This window comes from Coregonus lavaretus (assembly GCF_964263955.1).
Source record: "Coregonus lavaretus genome assembly, chromosome: 10".
NCBI classification, from domain to species: domain Eukaryota; kingdom Metazoa; phylum Chordata; class Actinopteri; order Salmoniformes; family Salmonidae; genus Coregonus; species Coregonus lavaretus.
Window position 1 is genome coordinate 2,725,949 of NC_139997.1, and position 20,527 is coordinate 2,746,475.

General features: G+C 43.1%; 1 protein-coding gene across 1 annotated transcript in view; it reads left to right on the plus strand.

The window, feature by feature from the left end:
• LOC311135794 (netrin receptor DCC-like) overlaps window positions 1-20,527 on the plus strand; it is a gene marked incomplete at both ends in the record, with an annotated part of 433,415 nt that overhangs the window by 188,674 nt on the left and 224,214 nt on the right. The window contains one exon of the mRNA XM_084169836.1: window positions 18,448-18,735. Within this exon, the coding sequence (XP_084025962.1) occupies window positions 18,448-18,735 (288 nt within the window). The remainder of the gene's footprint in view (window positions 1-18,447; window positions 18,736-20,527) is intronic.

The window sequence follows — 20,527 nt, forward strand, 5'->3', positions numbered from 1 at the left end:
AGGAGAGGAGATGAGATGAGAGGATGAGAGAGGAGAGGAGAGGAGAGGAGAGGAGAGGAGAGGAGAGGAGAGGAGAGGAGAGGAGAGGAGAGGAGAGGGAGAGGAGAGGAGAGGAGAGGAGAGGAGAGGAGAGGAGAGATGAGAGGAGGAGAGAGGAGAGGCAGAGGCAGAGGGAGATAGAGAGGAGGAGGCAAATATTAATCTTCATCTACTTAAAGTGTCTGTTATGGGCTACGGGGTCTAGAGGAGAAGCTCCTTCCTCTGCACTCAAGCAAGAAACACACACACACACACACACACACACACACACACACACACACACACACACACACACACACACACACACACACACACACACACACACACACACATACACACACACACACACACACACACACACCTCTAGCAAATCTCTCTAATCTCAACCCGCCTCTTTCAGAAGAGACATGGAAAACTGCTGTTTGCTCGACTTGCATCTTATTGCTTTAATTTGATGTAGAGGCTCTGCTCTCGTCTAGTTCATTTGCATGCAGACACCCGCTAAATCAACTGGATGAATGAAGTGCCATAACCTACAGTCTCAATTATAGGGTGCTGTCTCCAGCCCTGAGAGAAGGTCTGCAGTCTATGATGATCAGTTCAGTTCATTCATTTGGCCTTTTACAGGAATGTGTCTGGCATATAATAGTATCCAGTGGAAATCTTCAGTGCAGTAGGTTATGAGGTCATTGTGATCACTATGGCAGATGGGTACAGTGAATATGTAACTTATTTTTATCCAGTGTAAATTCCAGTAGTGTTCATTAATCTGCCATGACTCAGTGTTGATCATGACCTGGTCATCTCAACGTAAGGAAACTTGAAACTGTAGCTTGTTGGTGTAATATGAAGCTCTTCTCTGTCCCAATGGTGGAACAAGCTTCCCCCCTGACTTCTCTGTCCTGGCAGCCCAATGGTGGAACAAGCTTCCCCCCTGACTTCTCTGTCCTGGCAGCCCAATGGTGGAACAAGCTTCCCCACTGACTTCTCAGTCCTGGCAGCCCAATGGTGGAACAAGCTTCCCCCCTGACTTCTCTGTCCTGGCAGCCCAATGGTGGAACAAACTTCCCCCCTGACTTCTCTGTCCTGGCAGCCCAATGGTGGAACAAGCTTCCCCGCTGACTTCTCTGTCCTGGCACCCCAATGGTGGAACAAGCTTCCCCCCTGACTTCTCTGTCCTGGCAGCCCAATGGTGGAACAAGCTTCCCCCCTGACTTCTCAGTCCTGGCAGCCCAATGGTGGAACAAGCTTCCCCCCTGACTTCTCTGTCCTGGCAGCCCAATGGTGGAACAAGCTTCCCCCCTGACTTCTCTGTCCTGGCACCCCAATGGTGGAACAAGCTTCCCCCTAACGTCAGGACAGTGGAGTCCCTGCCCATCTTCCGAAAATGTCTGAAACCCTAAATAAATAATGCACTTGTCTTTTCCTCCTACCACTGACTGTTCTGATAACTACTTTATTGAGGGAAAATGTACTTTCTAAGATTGTGATATGTTGTTGTCTCACCTAGCTATGAATGCACTAACTGTAAGTTGCTCTAGATAAGAGCGTCTGCTAAATGATTAAACATTTTTAAATGTAAAACGTAGGAAATGTACTGCTCAAGATTTCTCAAGGTTTAGAAGTACTGTTACTGTTTTCATTTCTGTGGCTACCGCATTACAGTTTTGTCCAACTGCTTACACACGTTTTCAAAACTATGTCGCCTTTTTTCAAAACTCTACACACAATTCCCAAAACTGCACACACAAAATGCAAAATGCCTCACATCTCCTTCAAAATGTAACACTTCATTCAAAATGCGATAAACACATGTCAGAATGAAGCATTTGCATCAAATGGCAAACACTACTTTCATAATAGTAAATGTTTGGATATACCATGTAAACACTGTTGTTCTAAATCTAAAGCTCTTTGGTCTTTCATAGGCTTATATCTACATTTCAATACAATGTTCTACAGTGAAAGTAATCTGCTGAGAGGGGTAACAAGTACACTGTAAACACCAATGCAATGTAGAAACAGAAAATATTTATTAGGCCAAACATTACTGTTGTATACAGTAGCACACAACAAATCCATAAACATATGTAAACCAAAAGTATATTCTTTAGAATACAGTAAAGAACACAATTATGTGCAGTCCAGGAAATGGTGGGGGGGGGGAGGGGGGCAGTCACCAGTGCTAAGCTACGCTTCATCTCTTCTCCGGGCTGGGTCTGGCCACAATACTTCGTCCACATCACAAGATATGTTTTCTCTTGCCAAACATCGAGGGAAGTATCTCCTAGCATGGCGTATCCAACCTTGGACAGAGGCAACCTCTATGTCCCCACATGCGTCCTCCATTGCCTGGAGAAGCGGCATGCGGGCATAGGGTTGGCAATCATACACTTTCCAGCGCCAGGCTGAGAAGAATTCCTCTATGGGATTTAGAAAAGGTGAATATGGGGGTAGGTACAAAACTACAAATTGTGGATGGGTGGAAAACCAGTTTTGGACCAGAACAGCCCGGTGAAAACTAACATTGTCCCATATAACCACAAATCTAGCAGGCTCCTGATCTGGATCAGGGACAAGCATTGTGTAAATTGCATCCAGAAAAGTGAGCATATGGCCGGTGTTGTACGGACCCAGTGTGGCATTGTGATGGAGGACCCCGTTTTGAGTGATGGCAGCACACATAGTTATATTACCCCCACGCTGTCCAGGGACATTGGTAATTGCCCTCTGTCATATTACATTTATTCCGCAGCGCCTGGTTTTGGTGAGGTTGAAGCCAACCTCATCCACATAAATAAATGTACATGGGCATCCATCTCCAATACTCTCTGTAACAGACAAAAGGATATACAGATGAGTAAATATGGTATGTCTGAAGTACTGGAAGTAGTGTTGCATACATACCTCTACAAAGTCATGTCGCAGATTATTGACTCTGTCAGAGTTTCTCTCAAATGGCACCTTGTAAAGTTGTTTCATCATCACTTGGTGCCATTGGAGGATGCGTTGTATGGTCGACAGGCTTACAGCATTGATGTTGTTAAATATGGTGTCATTATTCAAGATATGCTCTCTTATCTCTCAAATCCTAATTGCATTGTTGGCCAAAACCATATTTATAATTGCAATCTCTTGTACATCTGTAAACAAGCGGCCTCGTCCTCCATGATGTCTTTGCCTTTCCACTCTGTACAGAATTCAAACACAGTATGTGTTCAGCATAGGAACTGTAAACAATGTACACAAAAATGTAGTACAGCATGATAACCAACCTCATTCATTCAATGCAGTGCAGTAAATGGATGACTTAGAGTTACAAATGTTTATGCAATACTATGCAGTCATACGTATTTTACAGTACATTACTGTAATGCTAAAATAGTCATTAGATAGTTGCATACCTGTTCTCATTTCTGAAGGTTCGAATTATGGACGCCACTGTAAATCGACTCAAGTTGGGCTGGACTCTCAGTCCAGCCTCTCTCATGGTCAAACCGTGGTTGATCACATGATCAACAAGTGTTGCCCTAATCTCATCAGAGATGGCTCTCCTTCCTTCTCTTCTTTGCCCTCGTCCTCTTCTTCCTCTTCCTCTACCTCCTACTCCTCCTCTTCCAACTATTCGTCTTTGAATTTGTCCTCGTTGTTGTCCCCTGCCTCTCCCTCCTACTCCTCTTGCTCTCTGTCCATTGTTGGCATCCATTGTTCAAAACAGGTAATCTGACCTTTGACCTATTTATAGGCCTATACTACAGTAAAGCAGTGATTGGTTAGTGATCAGTTAAGCAATTAGTGTTTGAACATGTGAGGAGTGTGTGTTTGACCTGGTGAATAAGTGTAGCATTTTGATCGGTTGTGTTTGGAAAAGGAAAGCAAGTCACTTCCTGTTAGATTTTTGTGTTTTAGGTAGAGAATTGTGTGTAGTGTTTTGAAAAAAGTGTTTTATGCAATTGACAACTGAGTCAAAGGCTGAGAAATAGCTTATGGTTTTGGAGATTTTGTGTGTAGTTTTGCACTTTGAGTGAGAGGTTTCAAAAATCGTGTGACATGAAAAGATTTTGTGTGTAAGCAGTTGGAAAAAACTGTAAGATGTTGTGTAACAGCAAGGTTGTCTGTCTCCCGAATGGCACCCTATTCCCTACAGGCCTTGGTAAAATATAATGCACTATATAGGGAATAGGGTGCCATTCGGAAAGCCTCCATTGTCTTCCCTGAGCTTAATGTCTTCATCTTTTGTGATTTCATGGCTGAGGATTGGAAAGGGGATCCCATGCTGGGTGGGAAGCTGACTTTGATTGGAGGGGAGATTCAGGGCTGTACATAGAGAGATTAGAAACAGGATTGTTGAGATTAATCAGAACAAAGAGAGAGAACAGACCTCTCTCTCTCTCTCCCCTCTCTCTCTCTGTCTCTCTCTCTCTCCCCCCTCTCTCTCTCTGTCTCTCTCTCCCCCCCCCCCCCCTCTCTCTCTCTCTCTCTCTCTCTCTCTCTGCGGTGTTGCACGAGTCAGTCTTTCTTAAGTCAACAACTAGCAGCTTGATAAAAACATAAATACATGTTTTCCAAAAGGAATGTGTAATGCAACAGGAAATATTACAGAGAGAGAGAGGGGGGGGATAACAAAAGAGAGATATTGGTTGAGCTCTGAGATTGCTCTTTAAGATTGATGAAAGATTTACAACAAGGCTTGATCAATGTTTGAACGTTCAGGCACTCTGAAGTTTTTAGGGCATGCTTAAAGCACAAACAGACCAATGTCACTGCAATCAAGGAAACAGACCCAGTGTTGAAAGACTTAATCTCTTTTTGTAATTACATTACCTTTACTTTCAAACCAACCTTGTTTAAACTTCATAATACGATCACACCACAGTTGAAAGATTCCATGGATGCCGGCGCTTGATCGTCTTTCTTTCGATTGATTAAGCAATGCTTCTCTTTGATGTGCTCTCTCCCTCAAGCCGACAGCATGGCAGCACTCAAGGAACTATATGGGACTTTGAGCAAACTGGAAACCGCACCTTCTGAGGCCGCATTAGTTGTTGCTGGGGACTTTAATAATGGAAATCTGAGGGACATTCTCCAAGAATTTCAACAACACATTGTCTATGCCACACGTGGAGAGAAGACGTTTGATCACTGTTATTCTCCCTTCCGTGATGGTTACAAGTCTCTCCCCCGCCCACCCTTCGACAAATCAGACCACGACTCAATTCTGCTCCTCCCTGCCTATGGTAAGGTCTGTGCAACATTGGTCTGACTAGGGCTGATTTGTCAGACGGTTATTGCCATGCAAATGACTGTCAGTCTCACTGTAATTGACTGCTAATTGACATTAACACTTTTAGCATCTCGAGGACTCCAAGCATTCAAGTTGCTGATGCGTGCCTTTGATACATCTACATTTAAAAATCTAATAAATCCATTTAATATATACCATCACAATAAAACCATTATTTATTTTAGGCAGGTCTAAAGAAACATTATGATATGAAGAACATGTATTTCAGAAGAACAGAATACGAGTTGGCATACTGTGTGTTATCTGGCAATGTGCCATGCCATAGGCTATAGGCTAGTTCATTTAGCAGACAAGATATATCCTGTGCCATTATTTTATATAATATGATTTTATAGTAAGAATAACTGTGCATATGAAGTAACTATGTAGAGAGTAAAAGTGATCATTTGAAACAGGTCCTATACACTAGATTTAGAGTCCTATACACTAGATTTAGAGTCCTATACACTAGATTTAGAGTCCTATATGTTAGATTTAGAGGTTGTTATCCTGGCACCACACGGCCAGGTCTCTGACCTCCTCCCTCCTCGGTGATCAGGCCTACCACTGTTATGTCGTCGGCATCTTAATGAAGGTGTTGGAGTCATGCCTGGCCATGCAGTCATGGGTGAACAGGGAGTACAGGAGGGGACTGATCACGCACCCCTGAGGGGCCTCCGTGTTGAGAATCAGCATGGCAGATGTGTTGTTACCTACCTTTACCACCTGGGGGCGGCCCGTCAGGAAGTCCAGGATCCAGTCCAGGATATAGTGGAGATTCTTATTTAAATAGTGGATTATATACTGGATTCTTATTTATATAGTGGGTAATATACCGGATTCTTATTTATATAGTGGATTATATACCAGATTCTTATTTATATAGTGGATTATATACCGGATACTTATTTATATAGTGGATTATATATCAGATTATGATTCAAATAGTGGATCATATACTGGATTCTTATTTATATAGTGGATTATATTCCGGATTCTTATTTATATATTGGATTAAATACCAGATTCTTATTTATATAGTGGATTATATAACGTATTCTTATTTATATAGTGGATTATATACCAGATTCTTATTAACGTTGTCACGCCCTGACTCAGGGACTCTTATATGTTGAGTCAGGGTGTGTAAATTCTTTGTTATATATATTCTATGTTGTAGGTCTATTATGTGTAGATCTATGTTGGCCAGGGTGGTTCCCAATCAGAGGCAGCTGTAGCTCGTTGTCTCTGATTGGGGACCATACTTAGGCAGCCTATTGGCACTAGTGGGTTGTGGGATCTTGTTCCGTGTGAGGTATGTTGTTTGTGTTCTACCTTGGACTTTAGTTTGTTGTTTTGTCGTTGTGTTTATTCGGTATAATAAACATGTTTGCATATCACGCTGCGCCTTGGTCCGTCCTTCAACGAACGTGACAAATGTAGTGGATTATATAGTGGATTCTTATTTATATAATGGATTATATAACAGATTCTTATTTATATAGTGGATTATATACCGGATTCTTATTAATGTAGTGGATTATGTAGTGGATTCTTATTTATATAATGGATTAAATACCAGATTCTTATTTATATAGTGGCTTATATAACGGATTCTTATTTATATAGTGGATTATATACCGGATTCTTATTAATGTAGTGGATTATATAGTGGATTCTTATTTATATAGTGGATTACATACCGGATTCTTATTTATATAGTGGATTATATACCGGATACTTATTTATATAGTGGATTATATATCAGATTATGATTCAAATAGTGGATTATATACTGGATTCTTATTTATATAGTGAATTATATACCGGATTCTTATTTATATAGTGGATTAAATACCAGATTCTCATTTATATAGTGGATTATATAACGGATTCTTATTTATATAGTGGATTATATACCGGAATTCATATTAATGTAGTGGATTATATACCGGATTCTTATTAATGTAGTGGATTATATAGTGGATTCTTATTTATATAGTGGATTATATAGTATATTCTTATTTATATAGTGGATTATATACCGGATTCTTATGTATGTAGTGGATTATATAGTGGATTCTCATTTATATAGGGGATTAAATACTGGATTCTTATTTATATACTGTATTCTTCACATAGCTCATTCTAATATACAGTGCCTTGCAAAAGTACTCAGACCCCCTTGGATTTCTTATGAAGTGGGATTAAAATAGATTTAATTGTCATTTTTTGTAAAAAAATCTACACAAAATACTATGTAATGTAATGTCAATGTGAAAGAAGAATGTTTTCAATTAACAATCAATAATAAGTTACATGGACATAATAGCGGTTAACATGTTTTTTTAAATGACTAACCCTTCCTATGTCCCTTCATACATATAACATCTGTAAGGCCCCTCAGTCAAGTTTTGAATAGAAAGCACAGATTCAACTACAAAGACCCAGGAAGCTTTTTTTTCGAAATCCTCATAAAGAAGGGCAGTGATTGGTAGATGGGTAACAATAACAAACCAGACATTGGATATCTCTTTAAGGATGGTCAAGTTAATAATTATGCTGTGGATGATGTATTAAACCACCCAGACACGTCAAAGATGCAGTCGTCCTTCTGAACTGAGCTGCATGAGAGGAAGGAAACTGTTAGTGATGTCACCATTGGTGATTTTAAAACAGTTACACAGTTCAACGGCTGTGATGGGATAAAACTGAGGATGGATCAACAACATTGTAGTGACTCCACAATAATGATCTAAATGACAGAGTGAAAAGAAGAATAGAAATATACAGAACAAAAATATTTTCAAAAAAATGCATCTTGTATGCAACAAGGCACTAAAGTAATACTGAAAAAAAGAACATGGCAAAGGAATATACGTTTTGGCGTAAATGCAAAGCCTTACGTTTGGGGCAAATTCAACACATCACTGAGTAAATGCCTCCTTATTTTCAAGCATGTTGGTGGCTGCATCATGGTATGCGAGAACTTGCTTCAGTCTACTTTACACCAGAGACTGGGATAGGAATTCACCTTTCAGCAGGACAATAATAAGAAATGGTTTGTCGAGATCGGTGTGGAAGAACTTGACTGGCCTGCATAGAGCCCTGACCTCAACTCCATCGAACACCTTTGGGTTGAATTGGAACGCAGACTGCGAGCCGGGCCTCTCTGTCTGACTGACAGATTTATACTGATACAGTCAGACAGCCCTGTCCTCTCTGTCTGACTGACTGTCTGCTCTTCCATCAACCCCTACTCAACACAGCTAGTAGACTAGACCCTGGAGAGAGACTCCTGAACACTGTGTTGAACCTGGCAGAGGAGCTGTATGGATTGCCGGTGCACTTTGCACACCGTTGATGTAGGATGTTTGCTTTCAAGGGGACGCAGTGACACTGTTAAGAGGATTTGTACAGATTTAATCAGGATTTAGGGATTCTGTCACAGAAATGCTAGAGGTCAGGGCACCACAGGCGCAAAAACCTGGACAACACACTAAAACCATGTTTCGACTATAATCACACTGTACAGTACCTGGGCTGGGGCAGACAGAAGCTCAGCCTTAGACACAGAACAACGTAGTCTCTCATGCAGAACACCAGGAGGTCGTGACTGTAGAATGACACCAACCAGCGAGAGAGAGAGAGAGAGAGAGAGAGAGAGAGAGAGAGAGAGAGAGAGAGAGAGAGAGAGAGAGAGAGAGAGAGAGAGAGAGAGAGAGAGAGAGAGAGAGAGAGAGAGAGAGAGAGAGAGAGAGAGAGAGAGAGAGAGAGAGAGATCACCTGATATGAAAATGGGGTCGCGGGAGAATTTCCAAAATCAGAAGAAAAAATATATAATAATATCGTCTTTGTATCTCTAAATCATTGTAATGTTGTTAACCTTGAAAATCTAAATGAAAATTATTCAAATCTAAAAGATCAAATTCAACCAGAGAGTGCTGTTAGATCATGGGAAAATGCCACACTTGACCGTTGCGCTTGAATCATTCCCAAGGTGAATGGCTAGGCTACGCTATGAAACCACACGCTATTGCAGACTTTGTGTCACGCGACGTGTATCCGGTTAGCGAAGTCAAAAGCAGGACACAGAGCGGCTGGCAACGTACTTTACTGAATACAGTAAAATCAACGTACAAAAACAACAAACCTCCAAACAGGGAGGAAAACACAAAGACCCGTACATACAAGCAACTGCCGGAATGACAACGAACAATAACACACAAAATAACCAATGAGAGACAGGGATTAATATAGGGAATACAATCCAACATAATGGGAAACAGGTGTCAACAATAAAGACCAAACAAGACAAACACCGAAACATCGATCGGCAGCAGCTAGTACTCCGGGGACGACGAACGCCGAAGCCTGCCCAAGCAAGGAGGAGGAGCAGCCTCGGCTGAATCCGTGACACTTTGATATTACCGGCCACAACTGATATGGTGAAAACAATGTGTGGGGAGGCAGAGGCAGAGACACTCACATCAATACCTTTTGTCAGATAACACTGCTAAACAAAGAATGTATGTTATTGCTAGCAATCAAGAGGAAACTGGCTGAACGACTCAAAAACTCCCCAGTTTATGCTCTCCAAATGGACGTTAGCTTCGAGGGCCGAGATTCGAGGGCATAGATGCCCATGCATTTACTTTTGTTCGCTATACATGTCGGGGGATGCTATTCACAAGAACATATTGTTCTGTCTCACAAATTCCCGCTGTGGCATTGTGTTGTGTGACAAAACTGCACATTTTAGAGTGGCTGTTTATTGTCCCCAGCGCAAGGTGCACCTGTGTAATGATCATGCTATTTAATCAGCTTCTTGATATGCCACACCTGTCAGGTGGATGGATTATCTTGGCAAAGGAGAAATGCTCACTAACGTGAATGTAAACAAATGTGTGTGCACAAAATATGAGAGAAATAAGCTTTATGTGCGTATGGAAAATGTCTGGCCTCTTTTATTTCAGCTCATGAAACATTGGACCAACACTTGTTGCGTTTACATTTTTGTACATCAAACAACATCCACTGCGTGCGCTCCTGATCACAAAACTATGTGGAGGTATGGGATCAGAGCATGACAATGTTCTATTTCACACCGAGGCTTGGTGGTTATCAAGGAGAGTGTTGGAAAGATTTTTCGCATTGAGAGAAGAACTGTTGTCATTCACAATGGATGTAAAAAAAAACAGACTTTCTGTGTAATGAAAAGAAAATAACAGGAAACAGCATCAGTAAGTGTCCCACACGAGGGATGACTGCTCACCTCCAACGCTTGGAAGAGCACTTTGGGACCTACTTCCCAATCCGTTTGACTGTGATCCTGGCTCAGTTGAGTGAAATCGAACAGCTGATTGAGCTGTCGTGACCGAATGCTGCAGACAACGCATTTACGGGTCACTACGAAGGAGTTTTGGTTCCTGACTCAAAGGAAATACCCTGCAGTCTCCCTCTGAGCATTAATGCCGTGTTCAAAACAACTGGGAACTCGAAACTGGGAACTCGGAAATCTGGTTTGGAACAGTCATCCAACTCGGAATTCCAACTTGGGAACTGGCCTCTTTCTAGAGTCCCGACTTTTTCGACCTAAATATCACTGACATCATGATTTGACCTCGTATTTTTCAGAGTTCCCAGTTGTCTTGAAAGCGCCATAAAACTCATGGTAGGCTACCCTTTGCCAGCTCATATGTGTGAAGCTGGATTCAGTGCTCTCGTCTGCATTAAAACCAAATATCGATCCAGGTTGCATGTGACCACAGAGATGGAGTGCGCACTGTCGACCACACCCCCTGACTTTGAGAAGCTCCAACGCGAGATGCATCAAGCCACACCCATCTCATTAGTGGTGATGAGATAAGATACATTATGTCAGACTAATGTGCAATTGACTGTCATAGCCCCACATTAAAAGTATATGATGGTGACAATCAGAAATACTGTTAGAATTTTTTTCAATTGATTACCATAGCCCCAAATAAAAATGTAAACATTGGCTGTTTTTTTTTTCACATGGTTGGGGTCGCAAGAATTTTCAGATATCAAAATGGGGTCGTGGGCCAAAAAAAGTTTGTGAACCTCTGATTTATACTCAGTGAATTCTCTATTAGTGCACCACTGTTTAGACTCTGGCTGTGTCCCAAATCTGGCTTGTCTACTATTTACTGAACTGCATACTGTTAACTAATCATACAACATACAATTTAGTAAAAAAAAAGTATGCAGTATTCAACAGGCTGAAACTTCCTACTTTTGGTGTGTTCAAGACAAGCGGGAAATCAGAAACAAAACTAGTTTAGGAAAAATCATGACGCCGGGTGATCTGCAGAACGGAGCTCTGGGATGATATGAGTTTCTGACTTGTAATTCCGAGTTGGATTACCGTTTAAAACTATTTGTTGCTTTTGACGCGCTTTGAGATTGTTATAAAAGCGCTATATTATTATTATTAAATCACGTTTCAGGAGAAGACCCAGATGCAGACAGTGTCGAAGTAACAAACGTTTATAACAAAAACAAGGGGCAGGCAAACGACAGGTCAGGGGGCAGGCAGAGGTCAGTAATCCAGGGTGGTGATACAAGGTACAGAACGGCAGGCAGGCTCAGGGTCAGGGCAGACAGAATGGTCAAAACCGGGAAACCAGGAACTTGAGAAAGACAGGAGCAAGGGGAAAACCGCTGGTAGGCTTGACGAAACAAAACGAACTGGCAACAGACAAACAGAGATCACAGGTATAAATACACTGGGGATAATGGGGAAGATGGGCGAGACCTGGAGGGGGGTGGAGACAATCACAAAGACAGGTGAAACAGATCAGGGTGTGACAATTATTATTATTATTATGATTATTAGTAGTAGTATACCAAAGATGGTTTATGCAGTTTAGTACAGCAACATGTTCTGACGAAGGCCAAGAGGCCGACATGTAAGATTCAATAAAAAAGTTATACTAGCAAGAGCAGTGCGTAGGTTAATTTTTAAAACTTAAGCTCAGATGTGCCAGTGCATTTTTTTAAATGTTGAAAGTAAAACAGTAGATGTACCAGTATCATTTATTTATTTATTATTACAAACAAGAAACACTTTTCAATTAGAAAACAGAAATCCACATTTTTTTTTTTTTTTTAAGACTCCAGAAAAAACAGTTGAAAATGAATACATTAATAGCTGTAAATAAAATACATACAAAATACATTAAACAACTTCTTGTTCATGGCCTCTGAAATGTCCATAAGGCTTGCAATCACCTCCTACCGCCTCCACATCTGGACCCTTCTGGGAGGGAGAGGAGCCCACAGCTGCAGTGTATTTTTGCTTAAGCCTTTAAAGTTCTCCAACTTCTTTGTCACCCGGTGACAGCTGCCCCCTTCCAGCTTCCCCCTTCCAGCTGCCCCCTTCCAGCTGCCCCCTTCCAGCTGTCCCCTTCCAGCTGCCCCCTTCCAGCTGCCCCCTTCCAGCTGCCCCCTTCCAGCTGCCCCCTTCCAGCTCACACTCCTTCCAGCTGCCCCCTTCCAGCTGCCCCATTCCAGCTGCCCCCTTCCAGCTCGCACTCCTTCCAGCTGCCCCCTTCCAGCTGCCCCCTTCCAGCTGCCCCATTCCAGCTGCCCCCTTCCAGCTCGCACTCCTTCCAGCTGCCTCCTTCCAGCTGCCCCCTTCCAGCTGCCCCCTTCCAGCTGCCTCATTCCAGCTGCCCCATTCCAGCTGCCCCCTTCCAGCTCGCACTCCTTCCAGCTGCCCCCTTCCAGCTGCCCCCTTCCAGCTGCCCCCTTCCAGCTGCCCCCTTCCAGCTCGCACTCCTTCCAGCTGCCCCCTTCCAGCTGCCCCATTCCAGCTGCCCCCTTCCAGCTCGCACTCCTTCCAGCTGCCCCCTTCCAGCTGCCCCCTTCCAGCTGCCCCCTTCCAGCTCGCACTCCTTCCAGCTGCCCCCTTCCAGCTGCCCCCTTCCAGCTGCCCCATTCCAGCTGCCCCCTTCCAGCTCGCACTCCTTCCAGCTGCCTCCTTCCAGCTGCCCCCTTCCAGCTGCCCCCTTCCAGCTGCCCCCTTCCAGCTGCCCCCTTCCAGCTGCACTCCTTCCAGCTTCCCCTTCCAGCTGCCCCCTTCCAGCTGCCCCCTTCCAGCTCGCACTCCTTCCAGCTGCCCCCTTCCAGCTGCCCCCTTCCAGCTGCCCCCTTCCAGCTGCACTCCTTCCAGCTGCCTCCTTCCAGCTGCCCCCTTCCAGCTGCCCCCTTCCAGCTGCCCCCTTCCGTGCCCCCTTCCAGCTGCCCCCTTCCAGCTGCCCCCTTCCAGCTCGCACTCCTTCACGTAGATCCTGAAAAGACATAAGATGAAGTACCACATTAACCAAAACATGAGCCCAAGTAGAGTTGTGTGAACTTTCTGTGCCACACACTTTTATCAAATTGGAGTGGCAAGGTGAAACAATAACGACTGCAGCATACCATTACTTTCACCGTAACAGGAGTGTACACTCCAAACAGTTGCAAAACTAGCGTTTCTATTGGGCAGGTTCAGAAAACAGGGAGGGACCTACCTGAATCTTTCCAATAGAAATGCTAGTTTTGTAACTGTTTGGAGTGTACACTCCTGTTACGGTAAAAGTAATGGTATGCTGCAGTCGTTACTGTTTCACCTTGCCACTCCAATTTGATAAAAGTAAAAAATCTTTGAAATGCAGTTTTGCAACTGTTTGGAGTAATGCTTACAAGTCTATGTGCAATGAAACTAGCTAGCTAACTAGGCTAACCATGTAGCTAACTTTACTGTTGGAAGTTAAAGGCAAGGCAGGCAGTAGGCTGTAAATCTGTTTTCAAAGACGTACGATGAAATAGTCGTGATCATTTTAAGGAGAACAAAAATGAGTTACGTTTGAGCACCACCGTAGAAACTATTCACCACCTACCAAGTTGTTTGGTTGTTTACTTTAAGAGACCTAGCAACTCGCAGCCTCCCTCTTCCAGCCGTTGCTGTGGAATTCCATAAAAGTGTGCAGCAAATACTACTAGATGAAGAGCTGAAATGTGTATGACATCCGGGCATTTGCAGCGTACACGATTTTCTAAAAATTCACATACTATAAAACGTTCTATTTTCGCATACTAAGAAAGCATCGTGTGCGATTGCGTTGTTTTCCCCGCCATTGGTTCGTTTCCATATCCACGTCAAAGCCGAAATGAGGATGACATCCTAACCATTTAAAAGTATACTCAAAATATCACGTACGGCCTACTATTTAGGACGCAAGCATGGGTATTCGGACAAGGCCACTGTCTGGCTCACATACAGGCTTTTAGGAACTCTCACTGAGGCTGTGTCTCAAATGGCACCCTATTCACTATATAGTGCACTACTTTTGACCAGAGCCCTTATGAGATAGGCTTTAACTCAGGCTACGAGTAAGATACTTTTTTTGGGCTCTGGTCAAAAGTAGTGCACTATAAAGTGAATAGGGTTCCATTTGAGACACATCCCATTCATTTCCTCACACACTAACCTCGAACCTCTAACCTCTAACCTCTAACCTCTACCACCCAGAGCTGTCATCCCCCTGTGATACCACTTTAAGTAGACAGAGAGGCGGGTGTCCGACATTTCTGGACCCCTAAAAGGTCCCGAAGCTTAATAATAAAAATAATAATTGGTCATTTATCAGACGCTCTTATCCAGAGCGACTTACAGGAGCAATTAGGGTTAAGTGCCTTGCTCAAGGGCACGTCGACAGATTTTTCACCTAGTCGGCTCGGGGGGATTAAAACCAGCGACCTTTCGGTTACTGGCACAACGCTCTTAACCATTAAGCTACCTGCCCATTCCCAGGATTCTCTACTTTACACACAGTCTCTGCTCCACTTGTAGAGAACAGGCTACTCTGGTGAATGGTGCTCGTTTAATTAAAGTTAGATCAAAGCTGAATCAGTGTACGCAAGATCAGATAATGACAGTATCGCACATAACAGAACAGAACATAAAATCATAGAATAACATTACTGTAAGACAAAAAAAGCACCACCTCATTTATTATGAGATTTTAGAATGATTGTGCAAATGGTCTCATTTTACTGCTCAACAACACTGCGGGCTACTTCGAAAAACAATGCTGTATAACTCAAAAAGATCTAAATGAATATCCCCATGAAACTGATTGAGATCAAAATGTTGGCATGCAGATGCGGGATGGACGTTTCACCTGTAAAACTTGAAGAATTATCTGTTCACGATTGACAGTGAGAAATGGGAGGTTCTCTAGGAGTAGAGCAGAGACTGTGTGTAAAGTAGAGAATCCTGCACCTGTGCAGAAGCTTCACGACTTTTAGCTGTCAGGAAGAGGGCTCCAGAAAAGTTGGATCTGCAGCCTCGGCCTTCCCACTCCAACAACATCTTACCCTCATAGGAGCTAACTACCCTTAATGGTACTGCCTATCAATATATCAGGAGCAAACTACCCTAAATGGTACTGCCTATCAATATATCAGGAGCTAACTAACCTTAATGGTACTGCCTATCAATATATCAGGAGCAAACTACCCTAAATGGTACTGCCTATCAACATATCAGGATCTAACTACCCTTAATGGTACTGCCTATCAATATATCAGGAGCTAACTACCCTTAATGGTACTGCCTATCAACATATCAGGAGCTAACTACCCTTAATGGTACTGCCTATCAATATATCAGGAGCTAACTACCCTTAATGGTACTGCCTATCAACATATCAGGAGCTAACTACCCTTAATGGTACTGCCTATCAACATATCAGGAGCTAACTACCCTTAATGGTACTGCCTATCAACATACCAGGAGCTAACTACCCTTAATGGTACTGACTATCAACATATCAGGAGCTAACTACCCTTAATGGTACTGCCTATCAACATATCAGGAGCTAACTACCCTTAATGGTACTGCCTATCAACATATCAGGAGCTAACTACCCTTAATGGTACTGCCTATCAACATATCAGGAGCTAACTACCCTTAATGGTACTGCCTATCAACATATCAGGAGCTAACTACCCTTAATGGTACTGCCTATCAACATATCAGGAGCCTTGTGCTGGGGACTATAAAAGGCCACTCTCAAATGTGCAGTTTTGTCACACAACACAATGCCACAGATGTCTCAAGTTTTGAGGGAGCGCGCAATTGGCATGCTAACTGCAGGAATGTCCAGCAGAGCTGTTGCCAGAGAATTGACTGTTAATTTCTCTACCATAAGCCGCCTTCAACGTTGTTTTGGGATTTGGCAATACGTCCAACCGGCCTCACAACCGCAGACCACGTGTAACCACGCCAGCCCAGGACCTCCACATCCGGCTTCTTCACCTGCGGGATCGTCTGAGACCAACCACACGGACAGCTGATGAAACTGAGTATTTCTGTCTATAATAAAGCCCTTTTGTGGGGAAAAACTCATTCTGATTGGCTGGGCCTGGCTCCCCAGTGGGTGGGCCTGGCTCCCAAGTGGGTGGGCCTATGGCTCCGCCCCTGCCCAGTCATGTGAAATCCATAGATTAGGGCCTAACAAATGTATTTCAATTGACTGATTTCCTTATATGAACTGTAACTCAGTAAAATCTTTGAAATTGTTGCATGTTGCATTTATATTTTTGTTCAGTATAGATTGATGGAACCTTGAGTGTTATGGAGATTCTAGCGTTGATGATTATGCCAGAGTTATCTAGTGGGGGGTTTTCTGCACGTTACTAGCTGATTGTATGATTTCATAATGACCCTAATTGAATCATGTGGGGAAAGCATGACGGTTGAATTACAAATTAAATGTAGGATACAGTATCTGGCATTCCAGTAACTTTTGCATTGTATCTCCATAAGCATATGCAATGTCTGGTTGAGTATTAGAGTACGTAGAGTTGGATGGATTGGATAAATATATTAGTTCTGGTTTAAGTATATTTACAGTAAATACATTATGATGGATGGATCGTAGACACTTGGACAGGGGCGACTAACGAGACATATTTATAGCAATCAAACTAATTAGCATCAGCATCAAGATCTCGCAGAGTTCAATGGAAGAAGAACAAAATAATTGTTCCCATGGTGATCCTCTGTAAAGGCCACACAGCACTGCTACAGAATCAGACCCTGGTGATTCTCTGTAAACGCCATACAGCACTGCTACAGATTCAGATCCAATGCTGCCAGCTGATTTGCAATAATTTGCATTTTATTCGCAATACTTATTTTAGTACAAATTAATCCCCTTCACTGTCTCACAAAAAATACAAATAATAATAATAAGAAGAAGAACGCTTTAATGGAATGGAATGGAGTGCATTTATATATTTGCCATTTTGCCACACATTGAACATCATGGTGGAAAGATGAGGAATGATTTGGCTAATTTGTTTCTTGCATAATGTCCCTTATACTATTTTCCTGCACTGGTGGCATTTGAGGAGAGAGAAAGAGAGAAATGGAAAATAATAATGTGATCAGTGGTTGGTTGTAACTCTCTGTTTCATCTACACAATGCAATACCCTCTCCCCTCTCTCCTTTCCTGTATCTCTCTCGCCTCTCTCCTCTCCTATCTCTCTCTCTCTTCTCTCCTCTCCTCTCCCTTCTCTCCTCTATCCTCTCTCCTCCTCTTATGTCCTCCTATTCTCTCCTCTCTCCTCCTCTTCTCTCCTCTCCCCTCTCTCCTCCTCTTCTCTCCTCTCCCCTCTCTCCTCCTCTTCTCTCCTCTCTCCTCCTCTTCTCTCCTCTCCCCTCTCTCCTCCTCTTCTCTCCTCTCTCCTCCTCTTCTCTCCTCCTCTTCTCCCCTCTCTCCTCCTCTTCTCTCCTCTCCCCTCTCTCCTCCTCTTCTCTCCTCTCTCCTCCTCTTCTCTCCTCTCCCCTCTCTCCTCATCTTCTCTCCTCTCTCCTCTCCCCCTCTCCTCCTCTTCTCTCCTTTCTCCTCTCTCCTCCTCTCTCCTCTCTCTGTTTCTCTCTCCTCTCTCTCTCCTCTCTCCTCTTTCCTCTCCCCTTGTACTCTTTTCATATCAGTGATTGCTCCTATCTCCTCTGTCTCTCTCCTCAGGTCCCCTGAAGCTACAGTAGTGGTCCCTACCGAGTCAGTATCTAACCCTTTGTATCTCTCCTTTCTCCCACCAGGTCCGTTGAAGCTAGTGGTCCCTACCGAGTCAGTGTCCTCCTACCTGGGTGACACGGCCCTGCTGCGCTGTGAGGTGACTGGGGATCCCATGCCCGTGGTACGCTGGCAGAAGAACAGAGAGGACCTGCCCCTCACCTTAACCCCGGAGAGCAGAGTGGTGGTACTACCCTCTGGCTCGCTCCAGGTTAGCAAGGTCCAACCACCGGATTCTGCCACCTACCGCTGCCTGGCAGACAACCCTGGCAGCGCCCGCACCGGCAGCGACGCAGACCTACGCGTGTTGCCAGGTAGCTAACTCCTTCTTAACCTCTCTTGACAGAGATCTTCTGCCCACAGAAGTAAATTGAACTAGCTAGCTAGCGCCCCACGTGATTTGGTTCTGGGTTCTGGGATTACCTCCTGAAGTAGTTGACTGTGAGGTGGGAGTGGGACACTGGAAATTAATATAATGCAGTTAAATATAATTTTGGATGAATCCATGCTCTGTCCAATGAATACATCATCTTGGTTTACTCTCAGAAAGACACCGTCTGAGGTTTGTTAAAGCATTTCATTCCATCTAGAACCCAGAAATCTCCCAGTCCCTCTGGACTGTCTCATAACCTCCAGCATATCGCTGATGTTGCCTCTTCTCCAATCTTTATGGCTCTATAACGAAGAACAAACAGCAAAAACATATACATGATCAAATACAAGTCATAGAATCAACTATTAAAGACAACCAGAACCCACTGGATTCTCCAATTACATTGAATGAACTACAGGACAAAATACAAACCCTCCAACCCAAAAAGGCCTGTGGTGTTGACGGTATCCTCAATGAAATGATAAAATATACAGACCACAAATTCCAATTGGCTATACTATAACTTTTTAACATCATCCTCGGCTCTGGCATCTTTCCCAATATTTGAAACCAAGGACTGATCACCCCAATCCACAAAAGTGGAGATAAATATGACCCCAATATCTACCGTGGGATATGCGTCAACAGCAACCTTGGGAAAATCCTCTGCATTATCATTAACAGCAGACTCGTACAAATCATCAGTGAAAACTAGGTACTGGTCAAATGTCAAATTGGCTTTTTACCAAATTATCGTACGACAGACCACGTATTCACCCTGCACACCTTAATTGACAAACAAACAAACCAAAACAAAGGCAAAGTTTTCTCATGCTTTGTTGATTTCAAAAAAGCTTTTGACTCAATTTGGCATGAGGGTCTGCTAAGCAAATTATGGAAAGCGGTGTTGGGGGAAACACATACGACATTATAAAATCCATGTACACAAACAACAAGTGCGTGGTTAAAATTGGCAAAAAACACACACATTTCTTTCCACAGGGCAGTGGGGTGAGACAGGGATGCCTCTTGAGCTCCACCCGCTTCAACATATACTACCGGTCAAAAGCTTTATAACACCTACTCATTCAAGGGTTTTTCTTTATTTTTACTATTTTCTATATTGTAGAATAACAGTGAAGACATCAACACTATGAAATAACACCTATGGAATCATGTATTAACCAAAAAAGTGTTAAACAAATCAAAATATAGTTTAGATTTGAGATTCTTCAAATAGCCACCCTTTGCCTTGATGACAGCTTTGCACACTCTTGGCATTCTCTCAACCAGCTTCATGAGCTAGTCACCTGGAATGCCAATCAGTTGTGTTGTGACATGGTAAGGGGGTATGCAGAAGATAGCCCTATTTGGTAAAATACCAAGTCCATATTATGGCAAGAACAGCTCAAATAAGCAAAGAGAAATGACAGTCCATCATTACTTTAAGACATGAAGATCAGTCAATACGGAACATTTCAACATCGCAAAAACAATCAAGCGCTATGATGAAACTGGCTCTCATGAGGACCGCCACAGGAATGGAAGACCCAGAGTTACCTCTGCTGCAGAGCATAAGTTCATTAGAGTTACCAGCCTCAGAAATTGCAGCCCAAATAAATGCTTCACAGAGTTCAAGTAACAGACACATCTCAACATGAACTGTTCAGAGGGACAGTGTGAATCAGGCCTTCATGGTCGAATTGCTGCAAAGAAACCACTAATAAAGGACA